The following is a 12,272-nucleotide window of genomic DNA, read 5'->3' as shown; positions in this document are numbered from 1 at the left end:
TGTGGTACAGTTGTGGCAGGAAGGCTCTTGGACTGAGCTGGGGGGTGCCCGCGCTTGGCCAGGGCCCAGAGAGGGGGTCGAGTGTCCCTAGGTTGCACAAAGGTCCCTGGACCTGGGGACACAGTGGGAGGCCTCTGGTGCTGGGGACATCCTGGAAGGAGGCATGGCAGGCCGTGGTATATTTGTGGTTGGGAGGTGGTGGGGGGGACCGGAATAGGTTTGTGACCAGAGTTGCTAAGTATAAGGGAGGCTTTAGAGTAAGTGGACAACAAGGAGCCGAGGGAGACGGTGATGTTTGTGTTGAATGTGGAGAAACTCGGGGCTATGTGTCCAAGGCCTGGGTCCATACAGCTGTGTGTGGAAGGTCCTCGGGCAGAGCAGGGGCAAAGCAGGAGGGACAGGGAGGGACAGGGCCCAAACCTTGCCCGCGGCAGCTGGAAGCCACTGCTCAAGCTCACCAGAGGCGTTCCCTGCCTTTAGGAGCTCCTGGGGCGTCCGGAGGCTCAACGGAAGCTGTGAAGTTTTTAAATGACCAGGGGCCACCACCACCCACCAGACTGGAGAACAGGTAGGGTGGGAGAGAAGCTGCTGGGAGAGCCCAGAGAGCCAGGGGATCTGGGGCTGGGCAGAGAGGTGGTGGCAAGGGCCAGAGTCTGCACACAGTGGCCCACAGGCCAGAGGCTTGTCTTTCAAATAAAGCTTTATTGGCACACGGTCTCTCCATTCATAGGCTGTGCTGTTGTCATAGAGGCCCAGCTGGGTGGTATGACTGTGGCCCACAGACCTGGAAGTGTTTGCTCTCTGGCCCTCCTCAGAGCAAGCTTGCTGCCCTCCAGTTAAAGCCACATCGCTGAGCTGGCTTTGGCCCTGGGAGGGGGAGAGGACCTGGCCGTTCTGCTCCCTTTCCAGAGGGCCCTCTGGGGAGTGCCCGGCCCACAGGTCCTGCTGCCCCTTGAACGTCTCTGGCTCTAACCAGCATCCCATGGGGAGCTCCCCATTGCTCCTTCTGGCTCTCTCTGGTTCTGCGCCCCCACTGGGTCCTCCCTATGCATGGGGATCTAGAGCGCTGTGCCCAGAGGAAGTTTGCAGGGGAGACCGCCCAGGTGTGGTCTGCAGGGACTGGCAGTTTGGGGGCTGGACAGCAGAGGGCGCTGAGGTCATGCATTTCCTTCCAACCTGTCCAGACCTGGGGGTGGGGTATGCCTGCACTTGAGGGGCTGATCCTCAGATTCATCTCCCTCTGCCACGCTGGAACCTTGAGTAGAGTGTGTGTTTTCCAGAAGACCTGGGTAGTCCTTACGGGTCCAGGGCATTAAGGGGAAGGTACTCCTCCTCCTCCCCAGACTGGCATGGGGCAGTGAGCAGGAACCCATGAGAGGTGCCTGGGGAGGTGGGAGGCTACTGGGAGGGCTCCTGCCAGAATACAGGAGGGGCTCTCAGCAGGATTTTCTAGGTGGCTGCAGAGTGTCCTGTCTGCCCAGCGTGCCTGTGTTCCCGCTGGAATGTCTGCTCCCCTCTCATCTGTGTGCTCTGGCCAGAAGACTCTCCCCTCACTTGCTCCCAGAGCTGCTCTGACCCTGTCCCCACAGGGCCTCTGCTGCCACTCCCAGGTGCTTACGCTTCCCAGCTCAGGACTGAGCCCTGGGCGGGTGTGGGGAGGAGGGAACAAAGAAAGGGCCTCTGGGCTCTCTCTGGCCCTGTTTTGCAGCCCTAGGTGCTTGGTACCTGTTTCCTGTTGTCTTGCTTTCTGGGCCGTAGCTCCCCATTGAAGGCCCCTAGCTTAGCTGCTAGGTAGCTCACTGGTCAGGCAAGCCTGACCTGCCTGGGTCTGGGGGGAGGGGAGGCAAGGACCCCCAGCCAAGCCGGCACTCTCCCCACTCCCCCTCTGTGCAGCTCTGTGCCCTGCAGTGCCTACCACGACACCCTGCCACCCCTGCCAGACTTTGCTTGCACCCAGACCCACACCTGGTTTTATTAGGGGCTGGTCTTTGTGGGCCCAGGTCTGAGTTCAGTCCTTACCTGGCCCTGAGCCGGCATACCCATCCGAATAGGGAGGGTGGGACAGTGAGTGTGTCTGGTGTCCTGGACACTTGCCCTCAGCAAGTGCTGGGACTCTGGGACATGTGGATGGCCTGGGAGTCCCTCCCTCCTCTGCAGGTGAGCCAGGCTCCGGGAGCTGAGGTTGCCATCCAGCTGAGGGGGTCTGTCGCCAGATTCTTGCGCCATCTCTTCCCTCTCCTTGCCCTGCAGTCAGCAGAGAAGGGCAGGTGGACAGTCGGAGGGGAGACACAGAAAGCCCCCAGGGGACACAGGGATTCTGAGAGACCCCGCATGTGGAGCTGGGTAGGGGCAGGCTGCTGTTCGGGCCACACGTGACAGACCACACAGACGAGATGAACTTGTACTTCCTCTGCTGGGATGTGGGCATTTCTGTCTGAAATAATTAAAATAAAAACAAGCTTGGGTCCTGGGTGATAGTGTGGACAGCCCAGCGCCTGGGGGCCGGGTTTTCTCAGGGTCCCAGCCAGAGGTCCCTTGGGTACCTACCATGCAGTCTGGTTCTGTCCCTGGTCCCTGGTGTCTTCCAGGGTCTGGCAGGCCTTCAGGGCTGGAGGCCCACTGTCCCCTCCCCAAACCTACAAATTAGTACAGGCCTGTCGCATATAGGGAGGGAAAATAACTAGTGTCACAGAGTCACCACCCAAGAAAACTGCCAGAGTGTGTCCTCGGAAGGTGTGTGCATGCGTGTTGGAGGGTGAAGTTGGAGGGGAGGAGTGTCAGGATTGGGGAAGGGAGGGTGACGTGTGTCCCGTTCGTTTGCCTGCTGGGCCTGGCCAGATCCTGTCTCAGCCTTGCCAGTCTGTGGTCAGTACCACGTAGCACCCTGCGCACCGCTTCCCTCTCTCGCCACCGCCCCGGGGGTAGGAGCTGGGCTTGTGTGCTTCCTCTGCCAGACTTGGTTTATTCCCCAAAAAGGGGACTTGTTCGTGTGCTCCGGGGAACCTGTCTGTAAGTGGCGGCCCCCACTTTCCTTCATACTGCCAACTGTCCTGTTGGAGAAAGACGAATCCTGGAAAATGGGGGGGGGGGGGCATGGAACTTAAAGTTGAGGCCCTAGCAAGGGCGGTGGCTCTAGGCCCATCCAGGCCTGGCGGGTCATCCACGGAAGCCCAGACACCCCGGAGGGCTGGAAGGCGCTCTCTGGGCTGAGGCTTGTTTCATTGTGCCCTGGCCTACCTGGAGCGCAGAGGGCAGGAGGGAGGCGGGGCTGCCTGGTGCATCCCTGCCCACCTCTGGGTGGGGGGGTGGGCGTGCTGTAGGCTGCTGCTCCCATCCTCTCTCACCGCTCTCCCCCACCTCTCCCAGCGGGTCCTAGCCCTCTGTGCAGCCTTACCCCATCCCCCAGCCTGTCCCACAGCCCTGGGCAGTGCTCCCCCTCCTGGCCCTCTTCTTGCTTGGTCCCCTCCCAGCGTTTCCTGCACTCAGGGGTGGCGGTGTGGATGGTCATGATGGCTTCTGCCCCTTCCTCGCTCTTGACTTGATGTCAGTTCATACTTTGGTTGCAGGTGGATCTCGAGAAAAGCAGTCTGAGGCAGCGTGAGCTCATGCCTGTGTTTTGTAAGATTTTCACCTCTCAGGCAGATCCCATGCTCTGTTTCGCGGACTCCCCTCGCTGAGTGCTTACTCTGGGAATGCTCTTGTTTCTCCCACAGAAAAGCAAAAGTTGGCATGGTCAGGGCGGTCAGCTGAGGGCCCGACTCCTAACCCAAGGGCCACTCTCCCAGCCCCTTGAGCCTGTGGACATTGCCTTTTGCAGCCTGGGGCAGGATGCTCCCTGAGGTCTGCAGCCTCCTAATCCTCTATGGTGGGGGAGGGGGTGCTGAGCCCTGGAGCCCATGAAGATGGGACCCTGACACGTACCACGTGGTGCAAAGAAGCCCTTTGGGAAGAGCAGTCTGCCCCTGGGTCTCCAGCAAGTCAACAGGCCGTTTTGCTATGACACCTAGGTTCTAGACTCAGTTTCCCATTTCTTCGTCCTCTGTCCACTGGGATCTGCCGTGGTTCCTTCACTCGCAGCCTGTGGAAGGCAGACGAGGCAGATCGTAGGACACAGACGCGTGAGACGAGTTGTAGGAACCTGGCCGAATGCGCAGGTTGGCATCACAGAGACTCGTGCATATGGAGGCTTTTAATAGACTCATCAGCAGCTGTGATTAAGGCTGTGAACTGCGCCACGCCGCTAGAGAAACCAATTCTGTGCAGCTGCTGTGCCGACGGAGTGTTACCCCATCAACTGAAGTTCTAGTCTTCCGATTCGGTAGAGGAAATACTTGAAAAATGATCTCACAGCGTGACTTATGTAAACGGCTTTTTTTTTTTTTTTTTTGGTACATGAGACAATTGAGATAGAGTCTGAATCCCGGGCAAACCACAGCTTCCTGCAGTGTCCTGTTGCCATGGGTTACGGAGGGAGCGGAATGGAACTTCAGCTGAAATGTCTTTAAACTTCCCTGACGTGCACGGGCACGCTGCCGCAGGGACCGGTGTAGGGTAGATTGGCTCGACCGGTGTGGGGCGGAGGTGTTCCCGTCTTAAGATGAATTTGGGGAAAGGGCTGTCAAAGGAAGCGCACTTGCTAAATGAGCAGCAGGTAAGATCTTCCAGCTGTCTCTTGTCATTGAACAGATTTTCTATAAGGAAGCTTGGCAGCTCTGTGACTGCATTGATTTTAAACCGTTCAGTGAATGGGGGATTTTAGGTGTTGGCTTTGAAAACCCTACTGATGTCTGCATCGCGGAGCCCCCCCGGAGCAAGACTGGGCCGGGAGGGAGGGTCGGCAGCAGCTGGTTGGGGGGGCACCAGCCCAGCCTCCCTGGCTCCCAGCAGCGGCTTGCCTCGTGGGTTAGCCCTCCAGAGAGCATCTGTGCCTTTTTCGTCCTTAACCGTCGTAATGTGAATAGATTTGAAAGATGAGTGAGCTCATTGTGTTGAAGTGTTAAATTTCAACGGATGACAAAAATCTATCATAGTCTTTAAATCACTGTTTTATATCTAATATTGTAAAATGTAACAAGTTGATGCTGCTCTGTACACACACACGGAGGATTCCCGGCATAGGGATCATTCTCCGAGCTTTTATATGAAGTTGAAGTTACTATGAAACGTCTTTAAAAAAGGTTTGAGATTTTAAAAAGAATGTTTATTTTCCTCTTGCAGCTGTGTTATGTTTCCATAAAGGTAAAAAGAAATTATTTATGGGAGAGTGTCACGAATGATAGGATACCAATATTAAATCTGTTCTTTTCTGAGAGTGGTTTCATCTTGGTATTTTCCTGGTGTCGAACTGGAACCTCTGGTTTCCAGTTAGAAGGAACAGGTTTGGGTGTGAGGTGCAGGGGGAAGGAACTGCCCCCTTCCCTTTACATGGAAAATAGGAATAGATTAGATGGAGAGGTCACGAATGATCCTGACACAGGGTGTGCAGATTTTAATGTATTTTAAAAATATTCAGGATGTAGTTTGCAAAACCCAGGGACTACTAACGCTTACTCTAGAGGGTGGAGAGGCGCCTTTGATGTTTACGGGCTTGGGTGTACCCACCTCTGGCTGCCTCACGTTCCCGTTTGCCCCACTCCTCGTCCTGGACGGAAGAGTGAATTTTGGATATATCGTGTCCTTCGTGGACCAATTAGCCAGCTAGTTATTTGTACATAAGTGTGGGTTGCATTTTTAGTTCAGTGGTATATAAAGGCAAGTTTTAGAAGATGTGGGTTTTTATTCTGAGTCAACAAAAAAAGGTCACTAAAAATCTGTTTGCACTTGACTGTATAAATGATTTGGATCCCTTTTGAATTTTTTGCAAATGCTCGAATTCGCAAATAGGTTGTTGGCATGGGGGTGTGCAGATCTGGTGGCAGCGTTTTATTAGTAAGTGGCTGTCCATGAGCAGCTCACTCCCCTCTGGGGTCCAGGTGGTACCAGAAGGTCATGGGGTGAGTGGTAGGTGCTGTGGGGGGTGGGGTGGGGCGTGGGAAAGTGGGCAGAAAGACGGTCCTCATGGGGGGCTAACCCCGCGGACACATGGTGCAAGGGGGAGTAAGATTGGGGGCCCATGTGGGAAGGCTGGGTCCACACCTCGCCAGCTCTGCCATCGGGAGCCAAGTGCTTCTCCCTCGGAGTCTTGGCTTGGTGGTGGGGAAGTGGGGGGGCCCCAGTTGGCTAGGTGGCCGTCTGTGGTGTGTGTGTGTGCTCAGCGGACACTGTTCAGCAAGAAAGGCTGCGTGTCTTGCAAGTGTCTTTTATCTGAAGCTGGAGAGCCTTTCCGTCTTGGTAGGGATGCTTTCCTTTCCCACAGTCGTCCTGGGGAGCACAAAGGAGAGCCGTGGCTGCCGCGCCAGAAACAGCGAGAGGCTCTCACTGGCCTGATGAACAGACCAGTTTCTCCATCTTTTAAGATGTGAAGTTGAGCGGAAGTAGACTGGAAACACGCATATGCACCCCTTTGTCCAAACAAAGCAGTCGTGGCCCTCCAGCCACATGGGACGGTGTCAGCCCAGAGGGGCTGAGGTGCTGTGGGGGTGGGGAGGGACACCAAACCCACAGCCTGAAAGGACTGTGATTGTCACAAGAAGAAAGTGGCAGCAAGCGTCCTGTATGTACCTCTCGACCCGCGGCTGCTGTGGCACTTGTGGGGGGCCAGGACTGGGGGTGCACGGCCCCCACCCTGCCTCCCACCGTCCTGCTTGGGTGCCCACCAGGCCAGCACCCCGTAAACGGCAGACCCTGCTGGCAGAGGCCCAGCCGAGCTTGTCCTCCGGGGAGGCGCAGGCTGGGTGGGGAAGAAGGCAGAGCCGGCCACACGGTCCAGCTCCAGTCACAGGCCCTTGGGGGCTGGGGGATGGGGAAGCTGAGAGCCAGGTTAGGTGTCCCCAGGGTCAGGCCGTGTGGGCTGCCAAGCAGCCCAGCTGGCCATGGGTTGGGAGCAAGTATGTCAGGCGTGCCCTTCTGTAGGCCAACGCGCCTCCTGCCCGGCGGTTCCGAACCTCTGGGAGGAGCAGGGTGGGTTGCACAGAATTCTTTTGCATTCGGCTGAGTTTCTCTCTTTTTTTTTTTTTAGCTCAGATGAATGGACTTCTCTGCACTGCTCATCTCCCCTATCGGCCTGTCCCACTCCCGGTACTGCTCCAGCGCCGAGCAGAGCTGGGGTGGAGGGTCGTGGGCCTGTGTCCAGTGGGCTGGCCCTGCGCGGCTGGCGGTCCGTCAGTCTGCGTACTTGGCCCCAGATCGCTTTTGGCCCTAAACCCACTGGGGGAGGGGCCTCGGGTCTGCTGGGGGCGGCCACGCTCATCCCACAGAATGCACTGCTTGCAGACACATTCTGCTCTCCCTGTTGGAGGCTCTGCTCCTGGCTGTCTGTATAAGAAGACCCCCCAGTCTGTTTGTGGAAGATTTCAGTTTCTGTCTGCACATCTGCCCCTTTCCTTCAGTGAGAAGCAGGCGCCCTGGTGCTGGCCGCTCTCCCTCCATGGTATTTGCTCAAGCCGGTCCTGTCTTCTGCTCCCCCAGTCCTGTGGTGCGACCGGCATGGGGGCTTCTTTCTCCCTGACTCCCCAAGGGGCGTCTGGCACACTGTGCTTTCACCCTTTCATCTTTTCATCCTTTCTTTCACTTGCCCTCCACCCCCGAATGACTTGGCTGTCAGTGTTTGTCATCCCCCCAGGAAAGAAAGGCCAGATTTCCTAAAACCACAGGATGTCTGGGTGCCCTGGCATTGGAGCAGCTTTCCTGGGGGCCCCCCGTTCCCTCAGGCCCCCTCCCTGGCTTCTCTCCTCCAGGTGCTATCACTTTGAGACTGCCCTTCTCAGCCTGCTTCTATCCTGGGGACTCCTGACTCCAGACCATATCCATTCCCAGCTCCCTCTGGATGTGCCGGAGGCGGGTGGGAAACAGTGGCCAAGTCGGACTTGGGCTTCTCCCTCCATCTCCCCTGCCCCTCAGTCAGGCCTTCCCTTGAGCCCTCCGTGTCCACAGGCCCATGGACTCAGCCCTCCAAATCTGTCCCTGTGTTCTTCTTTTTTCCTCGCCCCCACCTTGCTCTCTTGCCTGCAGCCCTGGGCACTGCTCACTCCGCCCTGCATTAGCCAGTCTCCCGCGACACCCCATGGGGATGCCTTTGCGTGCCCTTCTCTGTGCTGTGCTCTCTCCCATGGCGCCTGACTTGCCCAGGCAGCAGAGATCTGACATTTTTGGATTCATCTCCGACACCCAGCAGAAGCACCTGTGCGCGGGGCTGCCCGGTCTGGGGGCTGTGGAGACGGCTTTGTTGCAGTGCGCCCCCCCCCCTTTCCCTGCACACACGTGTGCAGAGGCATTGACGAGGGGAAGCAAACCACTGACACGTCTTGGCCTTTATGAGAAAGCATATCCCTGGGGTTGGGCTTGCACTTCACACAAGAGTGGAGCTTGGATTCCGGCCCCCTGCATGTCTCTGCATGTCCCATTCCTGCAGGAGCTCCTCTGCGACAGGGTCTGTCTCAGAGCGAGACTCAGTGGAGCATCCCAGGAAGGGACGTCCCAGCGCTCACTGCTGTCTTACTGGGATGTGAAGTTGTGGGTGTCATTCCAGACCTTCTGCCTCTTCCCACCTCGTGTCCTTCTTGAGTTGGGCCAGCTGGTGAGGAAATGGGATTGGCAGTCTTTATGTCAAGGTCAGAGGATTTGGGGGTGAAGTCGGATGTACACACCGAGTTCCTCGCATTAGTGTGGAGCCCGTGTGCCACTCACCAGGATGTTTGCAAAGTGTGTCATCTCAGGCTTCCCTAAGGGTGTGCCAGGAACACTCACTCTTACGTTCTTGGGGAAATGCTGTCATCCATCGTAGGTTTGGGCTGCTTGGGTCTTTTCTGATTTTACTGAAGGATGAAGAGGTCTTTGGGAGGCAGGTGCAGACACGCACGCATGCTTTAGGGAGAGAAGCCCGGGTTCGATTCTGAGCTTGGGCTCTGCCCACATCTGACCCAAGGCCCTCTATTGCCCCGTCCCCTCTCCCCCTCAGGCTGCACCCAGTGTGGTGTGCTGTGCTCTGATGGGTCCCCCCTGGCCCACATCACGCGGCACTGGACACACCCAGAGTGCCTTCATCCTGTGTCATTTGCCCCATGTCCTCCCTATTTCCCGGATCACGGAAATCCTTTATTGTGCACATCCTAGTTTGGACCTTAGAAATATATGCCCCTTCCCTGCCTCCACGGGAGCCTTCCCTCCAGGTGTCTCTTTAGCTGGGCCTGCTGGAAAGTGGTTGTGTGGAGTGTGCCTGTGCTTGTGACTCACGTGCGTGAACATGGAGAGAGCCGGGGCTGGGATAGATCACTGGCAGCCCAGTGTGGGGACGGCTTCTGGGAGGTCTATGGGGGGTCACTCCTGTGCCCTGCCACTGAGGGACCTGGGAGCTGACCAGCAAGGGCAGACATCAAGGCTGTGGTGGGCCCACCTCAGGGGCCTGGCAAGTAAGGCTTCCCTGAGAAGGCACAGTTGATGCCATAGCCAGGTGGGTGGACCAGCCAGGTGAGACCGCAGGGGGGAGTGGGGAATGGGGGTGAGGGCACGGGAAGGGCTGGGTCCTCAGAGTCCTGGAACTACACTCGGCAGGAGGAGACAGGGGTTATGTCAGGACCTTGCACACGTGACACACACAGCACGGATCCCGGAAAGTACTTGGTATTTTCCTTGCACGTTTTTCTATTCATCTTACTTCATGGTTGACAAATGTGGCTCATGGCCTTTGAATTGATTTTGTAACTCCTTTGGGGGTCATGGTTGGGCGTGAAGTCCCCTGGGCCCGCGGAGCCCAAGTCAGGTTACAGCCCCCGCAACAGGCCCTACACGGGCCCACTCTTCCGCATTCAGTCCAGTGAGGAATCATCTAAAACTTAAACAATCAAGTGTGGTTTTTTTTTTGTTTGTTTGTTTTTTTACGATTTTATTTATTTGAGAGAGAGGGAGACAGAACGAGAGAGCACACAAGCAAGGGGAGCTGCAGGCAGAGGGAGAAGCAGGCTCCCCGCAGGGCAGGGAGCTCAACCCAGGGCTCTATCCCAGGACCCTGGGATCATGACTGGAGACAAAGACAGATGCTTAACCGACTGAGCTCCCCAGTGCCCCAATGATGAAGTTTTTAAAAAGTCACGTAAACATGTATTAAGGCTTTTTCATCATTTGTGTTATTTCTATTCTTTTTGTATTCAGAACGTTTGATACATTTGGGCAACGTCCAGCCTTTAGTCTTTTATTTAGGACTCAGATGGGGCTGATTAATACTTTGTATGTCCAAGGTAGGAAATTCTGTCAGTGTCTCAAAATTGAAAATTGGTATTATATACGACTATATGCCAAGTAATTTGGTGAGGATCTAGCTTAATCCATGCCCTTGTCTAGTATTACAGACAGGTCCAGCATTGAGAAATGCTAGCTTCTCATATACTTTCCTTCATATTAATGATTGGAAACTTTCACACTGTTAATTCAAAGTAAAATATCCACAGAATGTGTCCAGGGTTCCTGCTGGGAACAAGTCTGATTACCACTGAACTGTCCAGTTTAAGAGGCTGACCTGAGGAATGGAGATGGTTTGAACTTAAATTGCGTATCTACCATACTTTGTAAGTTTCTTTCAAACAAATATGTTATGTCAGTGTAAATTCCAGTCCTGCAAGCATATGTTCTAGAACACTCTCGAGCTGTTTCGTTATGGTAAGCAGAGGGAGATGATCACTTACTGGGACCTTTGTCACTGGCGGCTTGTTTTTGCAGTTCTGCGGCTTTTGTAAGTGTAACTTGCACATACGGACTACAGAAAGAGCCCACGAGTATAGACTGATGAAAACGAGTTGTGATCCAGATTGTCCTGGACATCAACATAAACATCAGGGGCATTAAGTTGTAATTTGTAACGATGTGTGTAGTAGTCCTGTGGTCTCCCTGTGCTGAGACCTTGGGAATGCCCGACTTTAAGTCATGCTGAGCAGTGGGCCTGCCCCCGGGGGATGCTCTGTGGCAAGTATCGGGGTTGGGGGGAGGGTTCCGAAGCTTTGCCATTTTGGACCACGCCCTCCCATCAGCTGGGCTGTGCTAAAAAAAAATTACAGACCAGGCTTTAAAAGGGTAACTGGGGTCAGAACCAGGCATGTCATCGATCCTGAGGCAAACAGAAATGATTTGGGGGTTCCCCCTCGTTTCCATCTCCCCATTGTTGTCAGGTTGTCTGTCTGCGCCTCCTCCCCACTCCTCACTGAGCACCAAACACTGGCTGCAGTACAGCCCGCTATGCACCCCCCAACCCCATGCTCCCCGCAGGAAGCCTCCCGGCCCTGCTCTGCCAGCCCCTGCTGGTTGGGGGGGACCACATCATCTCTTTAGGCCTCCTCTTGGAGCAACAGCCCCTGATCGGTGCTGCTCAGCCTGCTCCCATGTCCATCTCAGGGGCCAGGGAGCTGGGGTGCTGAGCAGATATCAGCTGACATCCGCCTCTGTGCGCCTGTAAAGGACAGTAAATATGGGACAGTAAACAGAGGAATCAGGTTCTGGTTCCTAGTAATTATACATTAGTTACTTGCAGATTAAGTAAGCTAGTTAGGAAAAGCATCATCTGTTTCTCCAAAAATATGTGAACTTGTAGAGGACAGTGGTTTTTTGTCTGGATTTTATATATATATATATATATTTCCCCCCCCCCCAAAGATTTCATGTATTTATTTGGGAGAGGGGCAGGGAGCAGGGAGCCTGATGCAGGCCTCAATCCCAGGACCCCGAGATCATGACCCAAGCCAAGAGGTGACTCAACCGACTGAGCTCCCCAGGCTCCCTGTGTCTGGGTTATACTGAAGCATGTCTCCCTAGAACTCCAGCTGGCCTATGAGCATCACTAGGGCAGCAGGTCCAGAGCAGAAGGTGGTAGCCATGAGTGAGGCCAGAAGTCTAGCCTCCTCATGACCCCTCTCACACTGTGGTCGGTGTGCTAGGAGCAGTCCTCATGTGAGCTTGAGAAGATGTGGGGTTATAGGGGGACATCTGTGACCTCTGAGCCCTGACTGGCCCCTCTGGGAAGAGCCTTAGCACAAAGAGCCCATTAACCCTCAGCTTTCCAGATGCCTAGAACTTTCCTTGGCACTTTAAAGATTGATTGATTGATTTGGGGGGAGGGCAGAGGCAGAGGGGGAGAGAGGATCTCCAGCAGACTCCCGGCTGAGCACGGAGCCCAATGCAAGGCTTGATCT

At 55.4% G+C, this 12,272-nt stretch overlaps 1 protein-coding gene across 7 annotated transcripts in view; it reads left to right on the top strand.

Annotated features, from left to right (window-relative positions):
- RGS12 (regulator of G protein signaling 12) overlaps positions 1–12,272 on the top strand; it is a 105,286-nt gene that overhangs the window by 42,677 nt on the left and 50,337 nt on the right. The window contains exon 1 of one of the 7 annotated variants that reach the window (XM_059166376.1): positions 4,439–4,651. The exons of the other annotated variants lie outside the window; for them this stretch is intronic. Within the exon in view, the coding sequence (XP_059022359.1) occupies positions 4,598–4,651 (54 nt within the window). The 5' untranslated portion in view covers positions 4,439–4,597. Of the gene's footprint in view, positions 1–4,438; positions 4,652–12,272 lie in introns of those variants that run through there. 7 annotated transcript variants of the gene reach the window in all.

The sequence above is a fragment of the Mustela lutreola genome, chromosome 1 (genome assembly GCF_030435805.1).
Source record: "Mustela lutreola isolate mMusLut2 chromosome 1, mMusLut2.pri, whole genome shotgun sequence".
NCBI lineage: Eukaryota > Metazoa > Chordata > Mammalia > Carnivora > Mustelidae > Mustela > Mustela lutreola.
Note: the sequence above shows the minus strand (reverse complement) of the source record. Positions and strands in the feature narration are given on the sequence as shown.